Source organism: Taurulus bubalis, assembly GCF_910589615.1.
Source record: "Taurulus bubalis genome assembly, chromosome: 20".
Lineage (NCBI taxonomy): Eukaryota > Metazoa > Chordata > Actinopteri > Perciformes > Cottidae > Taurulus > Taurulus bubalis.
The window spans coordinates 18,864,021-18,872,622 of NC_136608.1; the positions used below are offsets into that span (position 1 = coordinate 18,864,021).

An 8,602-nucleotide genomic window follows, 5' to 3' on the forward strand; every position below is an offset into this window, starting at 1 on the left:
ACAAACGTTAGCTGTCTTAGTAGCGTGCTGACACACGTTAGCTTGCTTAGTAGTGCGCTCACAAACGATAGCTGTAGACGTCAGTGTTGCATGTTAGATTTTGAGAAGTATCACATGTGCATGAAACTAGCCGAGTAGCTTAAGACGCTGTAGCAGCTGTAGAGTTAATTTAGCATGATCCCAATTCTTCCATTCCATTTTATTACTATTTTTAAAAGTTTAAAAAGTCAGATGTTTTAAAATCTTTTGGTCACATGTTTCAGTTTCCTCTCTGTAGCCAGTGCAGACATAGGACATGTCTAGTTTAGCTTCGCACAAAGACTGGATACAGGGGAAACATGCTAAGGTAGCTCAACCAAAAGAGAAAAGAAAATGCGTTTAAAAAAACTCTGATTTACATGTAATATTTTGTTGGTAACTGGTGTACAGCTGACAAATGTTATGTTAGGTATTAGTATGTATGTATGTACTGTTCATGGAATAGTTCCACTTAGTAGCGTGCTGGCAAACGTTAGCTGTCTTAGTAGCGCGCTGACAAACGTTAGCTTGTTTAGTAGCGCACTGACAAACGTTAGCTCGTTTAGTAGTGCGCTGACAAACGTTAGCTGTCTTAGTAGCGCGCTGACAAACGTTAGCTGGCTCAGTAGTGCGCTGACAAACGTTAGCTGTCTTAGTAGCGCGCTGACAAACGTTAGCTTGTTTAGTAGTGCGCTGACATACGCTAGCTGTCTTAGTAGCGCGCTGACAAACGCTAGCTCGTTTAGTAGTGCTCTGACAAGCGTTAGCTGTCTTAGTAGTGCGCTGACAAACATTAGCTGGCTTAGTAGTGCGCTGACAAACGTTTGCTCGTTTAGTAGTGCACTGACAAACGTTAGCTTGTTTAGTAGTGCGCTGACATACGTTAGCTGTCTTAGTAGCGCGCTGACAAACGTTAGCTGTCTTAGTAGCGCGCTGACAAAAGTTAGCTTGCTTAGTAGTGTGCTGACAAACGTTAGCTGTCTTAGTAGCGCGCTGACAAACGTTAGCTGTCTTAGTAGCGTGCTGACAAACGTTAGCTGTCTTAGTAGCGCGCTGACAAACGTTAGCTTGTTTAGTAGCGTGCTGACACACGTTAGCTTGCTTAGTAGTGCGCTCACAAACGTTAGCTGTAGATGTCAGTGTTGCATGTTAGATTTTGAGAAGTATCACATTTGCATGAAACTAGCCGAGTAGCTTAAGACGCTGTAGCAGCTGTAGAGTTAATTTAGCATGATCCCAATTCTTCCATTCCATTTCATTACTATTTTTAAAAGTTTAAAAAGTCAGATGTTTTAAAATCTTTTGGTCACATGTTTCAGTTTCCTCTCTGTAGCCAGTGCAGACATAGGACATGTCTAGTTTAGCTTCGCACGAAGACTGGATACAGGGGAAACATGCTAAGCTAGCTCAACCAAAAGAGAAAAGAAAATGCGTTTAAAAAAACTCTGATTTACATGTAATATTTTGTTGGTAACTGGTGTACAGCTGACAAATGTTATGTTAGGTATTAGTATCGTTAGTTTAATAACTTTGGCTACTTTAGTTTCTGTTAGCTACAAACAGTTTATCTCACTTTAGCTGCTAGCTTTGTAGTTAGTCGCTATTATTATAGCCATTTAAGCAGTTTTGGGGTTTGCAGCTATTGTTAACTCAGCTCAACATTAAAGAAAAAACTAATCATCTTTAGCCTAGTTTAGCACCAACCAGGTGAGGAAATATAAATGTGAAAAGGAGTGATGCATTGGAGCTATTTGTTTACCAACAACTGCTGCTAGTCTTGCAGCATTCCCTCCTCTATCTTTGTGCTAAACTAGGCTAACAATGTCCTAATCCCACTATGGCGAAGGCATGACCTGCCCTTCTCTGCTTCTGATTGGCTTACGCTGACCAATCTTACTCCTCATGCCTAAACCTAACCAATCCAGCCGACCAAGGCAAGGAGTACTAGCCAATCAGAGGAAGAGGAGGGCGAGTAACGGCCTGTTTTAACCTCCTGAGATTACCGTTCTGCTTCACTGTGTAACGGCTGCATTTCTGTGGGTTGGTTTGGCTTCGACACCGTGTCCTTCAGATGTTTTAGGTGTTTCAGGTGTGCTGTACGAACTCTGCTTTTTGATAGACGTCTAAACTTTGAGTCACAATTAACCAGCATGTCGTCATCTGGCTGCTGTTTTAATGATGGGCTATTCTGTGTTTATGTGTCTGATTCTGTAGAGAATACTGAGTTGTATCCGTGACGTTTTTTCACAACATTATTCTTTGAATACATTTTTTTTCCGTCGGGATGGGTTAGTCTATAAAGCTTGTATATTTTGTAATTGACCTGAGAAATAAAAAGTAGTTTTTCCTTGTCTCTAATGTCCCCTGTAGTTTAGATACACGCGTATGTTACGTTATGTTACGTTTTGTTCAACTCAATTTGTATTTCATAGCCCAAAATCACGAATCACAAATTTGCCTCCGAGGGTTTTACAATCTGAACAAATACAACATCCTCTGTTACGATATGTTAAAATGTTCCGATTTCCGATATGTTATGATGTTACGATATGTTATAATGTTACGATATGTTATGATATGTTACGATGTTACGATATGTTACGATGTTACGATATGTTATGATGTTCCGATATGTTCTGATCTGTTCCGATATGTTCCGATGTTCCGATATGTTCTGATATGTTCCGATATGTTATGATATGTTACAATGTTACGATATGTTACGATATGTTATGATGTTCAGATATGTTCTGATATGTTCCGATATGTTCCGATATGTTCCGATATGTTCTGATATGTTACGATGTTCCGATAAGTTTCGATTTGTTACGATATGTTCTGATATGTTCTGATATGTTCCGACATGTTCTGATTTTACGATATGTTCTGATATGTTCCGATATGTTCTGATATGTTACAATGCTACGATGCGTTCTGATATGCTACGATATGTTCTGATATGTTATGATGTTACGATGCGTTCTGATTTGTTCCGATATGTTCCGATATGTTCCGATATGTTCTGATATGTTCTAATATGTTCCGATATGTTCTGATATGTTCTAATATGTTCTGATATGTTCTGATATGTTCTAATATGTTCTGATATGTTCCGATATGTTCTGATATGTTCTAATATGTTCTGATATGTTACGATATAACGATGTGTTATGATGTTACGATATATTACGATATGTTCTGATATGTTACGATATGTTACGATATGTTATGATGTTCTGATATATTATTATATGTTATGATGTTACGATATATTACGATTTGTTCTGATATGTTACGATGTAACGATGTGTTATGATGTTACAATATATTACGATATGTTCTGATATGTTACGATGTAACGATATGTGAAGTTGCATTATCTTATGTTATTTTGGTACGTTATTAATACTGTTGTGATAATTATCAGACTTATTATTATCAGTGTGCATCATGAGTCGGTCACAGCTTTAATTTGAGTTTGTCTCTATAATTACACAGAGCTGCTGTTTTACTCTCATGATGACAGAAATCTGATCTCTCAGCAGAGGATGATGAGGATGATGATGGAGATATTTTCAGTGTCTCTGTAACAACACACATCACCTCTTCATACTATGATCATATTTCGGACTTTATATCTTCATGAAGTCTTTATAAACTCCAGTTTGTATTATCATGACATCGTCAGGAGGAATAATGCCAACATGTTGAACTTTTCCTTTAATATGAATTTTAAAATGATGGAATAAAATCCTTTAAATGAGTGCAGCCGCTAATAATTATGATTCATGTTTTTGATGTGATTATTATTATTTCAGTTTGTAGAAAACAGTGTTTTTCTCAGATGACGTCATGCTTTCTCTTTACACTCTTTATGAGTAGCTTTCTACAATCCACCCCTCTCAGGTTTGGACAAAAATACCCGGAGGTGTCACCGTGTGTGTGTGTGTGTGTGTGTGTGTGTGTGTGTGTGTGTGTGTGTGTGCGCGTGCGTGCGCGTGTGTGTGTGTGCGTGTGTGTGTGTGTGTGTGTGTGTGTGTGTGTGTGTGTGTGTGTGTGTCTGTGGCCCCGCCCCCTGCCCCGCCGCCACCAATGAGCCGCGGCCCCTCTCTGTGGAGCAGCGCTGTACTTGTATATGGCCATGGAGCGGACATTCCTGGGAGTCCGGCAGAGTGACGCCGAGCTTTTTACACCGCGGATCCGCTTCCCTAGACCCGCAGTCCCGACTCTCTGCAGGCCGCCACGCCGCCGTCTGCGCGTCTCGACCCGGACTCAGGAGCGAGTCGCCCGGAGGGAGAGCGCGTCTCGACTACTTCTGGTTCCTTCCGTCGCGTGCCTTGTTCCCGGAGGACTAACGGAGTCCGGAGCGCACGCGTCCACTCCCGTTGGTGAAGGGGGTCCCTCCCAGCGGGCTGCCGCTCCGCTCCTCTCCTCTCCCTCCCTCGCTGTTCCCGGGCAGCATGATGAGCAGCAGCGGCTTCTTGGAGCCGCAGTTCTACCAGAGCAGCGCGGAGCTGTGCGAGGAGGAGGAGATGCCGGCCACCGAGAAGGACCTGGCCGAGGACGCTCCGTGGAAGAAGATCCAGCAGAACACCTTCACCAGGTGGTGCAACGAGCACCTGAAGGTCCTCAACAAGCGGATCCACGACCTGCAGAAGGACCTGAGCGACGGGCTGAAGCTCATCGGGCTGCTGGAGGTGCTGAGCCAGAAGAAGATGTTCAGGAAGTACCACTCCAGACCCAACTTCCGGCAGATGAAGCTGGAGAACGTGTCCGTGGCTCTGGAGTTCCTGGAGCGGGAACACATCCGCCTGGTCTCCATCGGTGAGTGCGGCAGCGCGCGCACACCTGCCCGTCTGGGCACCTTTTGCGCACCTTTTACGCACCTTATACGCAAAACAAACTGCGCGTGACAGCTGCAAACTAAAAACACATATTTTTCTACTACACCTTGAATAATGAAGGCAGCACATAGCAGCACATAGCAGCACTTAATGTCTCTTACTGATAGCACTTTGTACTTTAACTTTATTGAATAAATTGTTCTTGTTGTTCTGAGTTTGTCCTCATGGTTGAATCACTGATAGTGAGTCTCTTTGGATAAAAGCCTCAGCTAAATGAAATGTAAAGTAATATAATGTAATACACTATAATGTAATGTAAAGCACACGGAGAGGTCAGGCTATAATAATAATAATAATAATAATAATAATAATAATATAAATAATAATAATAATAATAATAATAATAATAATAATAATAATTATTATTATTGTCACGGTCTCATAGAAACCACAAATACATCTCATCTGTTTAAAGCCCTTTATGATCCACTAATGAAACATTAATAATCCATTAATACTGCACTGATCTTTCCATATTAAAATCTCAAATCCTTCAGAACAAATTTTCAGAACTACTTTACTGTGTGATGCTCTATGTTTTTAGCAAAAAATGTTTGTAAAGTGTCTTTGAGTCTTATGAAAAGCGCCAAATAATCAAATGTATTATTATTATTATTATTATTATCAAGAGGCGGATCCTTCCTTTCAGTCCGACTGATGGCACATCAAACTTTCTCATTAATGTAATATTAAACTACATTTATAGTCTTTAGAAGTAAGAAGAGAAGATATGGAGCAGGAAGTGTTTTAGGAAACAGGAAGTGTTTTAGGAAGCAGGAAGTGTTTTAGGAAGCAGGAAGTGTGAAACGGGAACGTGTGCTGTAGGACGTGAGTTTGAAACTGAGCTCTGAACTGGTTTCACCTCCACAGACTTCAACCCAACTGGTTCGTGACTCAGACTGGGTTCATACTGGGAAGTAAGTTCAGAAACTTAGTTAATTATTAAAATAACACAGACAATAAAATTAGTTTTAATCTGACCAAAACAAACAACAATCGACAACGAATCGATAAAATCGATAAAAATCGATTATCAAAAGTGTTGGCAACGAATTTCATTATCGATTCGTTGTGTCGCGCGATTATTACGCCGGGCAATAAGTCGCGGAGAAAAAAAAAAAGAGCGGAGCAGAGCAACTGGCCGGCCAGCGTTTCTGAGATTGGAGTGAGACACGAGAAAAGCTGAGGTTGTGATCTTCTCAAAAATAGAAGATCTTTGACGAGTCGAGTCTTGGCCAATCAGCGTCTTCATGTTCCTCCAACTTGTTTTTAATGGAAGCTAGTCAGCTTGCTATCGTGTTAGCTAACGTGTTTGGGTTGTGTATTGTCGTTAAAGTTCCGTTATGTTCCGTTACAGTTCAGTCTTGCTTGTAAAGAAACGTAACGTGATGAAACATGCCGTCACCCCCCGGTCTGGTTCAGTTCACCAGTCACTCTTAACGTTATACCGGCTCACCGCAGGATCTGGCTAAAGGTTTTTTTATTTTTTTTACTCAAACTAGAATGAAGCAAATCACGTCGTTGGGCTCAGCCAACAACGTGACGTTGTGGTCATAAGAGACCCAGAATGAAAGAGTTTAAGGAAGAGGACGCTCTATATGGAGCAGTACAGCTTCCCTCTGTCCAGTATTTCATACATATTGATAAAGCAGGGTATGTAAATGCAGCCTCTGGAGGTATCAATTACAGTAAAAAGGGCTCACATTTGGCAGATGTAAAGCATACATGTGTATGTTTTTAGTGTTAGTCCATTTTGTTGTTTTAATGAACAGCTCAGGGATGTTCAAGGAGCAACCTGTTGGTGCTTTCTGAAGATGTTTTGCACTGTCACTTCTGTTTTTGAATAAAGGGTTGGAAATGAACGCTTTTTTTTTTTTTTTATCCGATTCATCGATTAATCGAAAAAATAATCAACCGATTAATCGATTATTAAAATAATCGTTAGTTGCAGCCCTACTTTGAATCTTTTTCATTAGCTTCATTTTTATTTGTACTTTTTTCGGAGCTTTTTTTTAGTAATAAAGTATTTTAATTTTCACAAACAGAGAAACTGAAAGTCAAGTCAGGATCGTATTTTGTGCAGGAGGGCTGTGAGGGCTCATATGTACGGGGTCTCATATGGGGGTTTCATGGAGGGGTCAAATGGGGGGGTCTCATAGGGGGGTCTAATAGAGGGGGTCTCATAGGGGGTCTCATGGGCGGGGTCTCATAGGGGGGGGCAAACGGGGGGGATTGATGGCCGACAGCTGAGCTCTGCTCTGCCTCCACCAACAGCTGCTGGAAATAGACTCAGAGAGGAAACCATGATCCACTTCAGTCCAGATCCTCTTTGATAGAAACACATAGTGAGTTGGTTCCAGACCTCCTCAGCTGAACTCCAGTCAGAATCCAGACCCCCTCATCTGGACTCCAGTCAGAATCCAGACCCGACTTGATTCTGACTGGCGTCCAGCTGAAGAATCAACCGGACAAATGGTAACTTTGACATCTTGACCTGAGACACAAAGACAAGAGACCGGACCTGTTGGTCTGTTTAGGTTCCAGTGGGGCGTCCATTGATCAGAAACCCTTCAAGGAAAGCCGATCGATCAGAATCATCAGATCACATGTCTGGTTCTCTCTCTCTCTGGTCTAAGGTCTCTCTCCCAGTCTGTAATGGTTTCCATGTGTTGTGGCCGTCAGCACACAGGAATGTCCCCCCTCTATAACTGATGCTCTACACTCTTTGTTTTACAGCGGGTGGCTGATGATTCCTGTGTTTGACTCATTTAACCTTTAACCTTTTATTAAAGCTTCTCTTCTGACTGAACTCGGGGCTGTTGGACGGCAGCTGGAGACAAACAGAAGTCCCAATAGTAAACGTATTAGTCGTGCTTGTTTCATCATTGTAGTACTGGACGTCATATCTTTATTATAAAGAGCTGTTTTATTGGCGGTTTATTCCGTCATTAAGCGCCCGTAGTGATCTACACCTGCTGCAGCAGCCAGCAGCTGTTTCCAGTTCAAAGCAGCCTCACTGGTCTGGTTCAGGCCACACCGAGGTCTTCTTTCGGTTGTTGGCTTTAAAACAGCAACATATTTGATAAACTGCTCAAATACATTGGTCTACTATTAAATATCAAAACAATGGAGGATCACCTGCATGTTGGGGTTTTGAGTGGTGGGTGTGTCGTGATGTGGCCACAAAGCACCACTAGTCTTGATACAATCAGGAAGCAGGACTATGTAGAGTCCAGTCCTCTCAGGTTTCTGTTCTTATCATGTGAAGTTGTTTTTAGACCAATTAGCTAGTTTCTCAGTCTGAATGTAGTGAGTCCCCAGACAGAGCAGGAGCTCATGTTCCCTGCAGGAACCATGTGGCTCTGAGGATACTAACCATGTCTTCTGTTGGTTCTGATTGGACATACTGGGGGTCGTAGGTTTCATATCGTAGATATCGTAGGTATCGTAGGTATCGTAGATATCGTATCATAGGTATCGTAGGTATAGTAGATATAGTTGGTCTCGTAGGTTTCGTATCGTAGATATCGTAGGTATCGTAGGTGTCAAAGATATCGTATTGTAGGTATCGTAGATATCGTATCGTAGGTATCGTAGATATAGTAGATATAGTTGGTCTCGTCGGTTTTGTATCGTAGATATCGTATTGGTAGATATAGTTGGTATCGTAGATATTGTAT

General features: G+C 41.7%; 1 protein-coding gene across 1 annotated transcript in view; it reads left to right on the plus strand.

The window, feature by feature from the left end:
- Nucleotides 1–4,478: 4,478 nt before the first annotated feature.
- Nucleotides 4,479–8,602, plus strand: part of LOC306752214 (filamin-C-like) — a gene marked incomplete at its 5' end in the record, with an annotated part of 44,178 nt that continues 40,054 nt past the window's right edge. The window contains one exon of the mRNA XM_079235943.1: nt 4,479–4,842. Within this exon, the coding sequence (XP_079092069.1) occupies nt 4,479–4,842 (364 nt within the window). The remainder of the gene's footprint in view (nt 4,843–8,602) is intronic.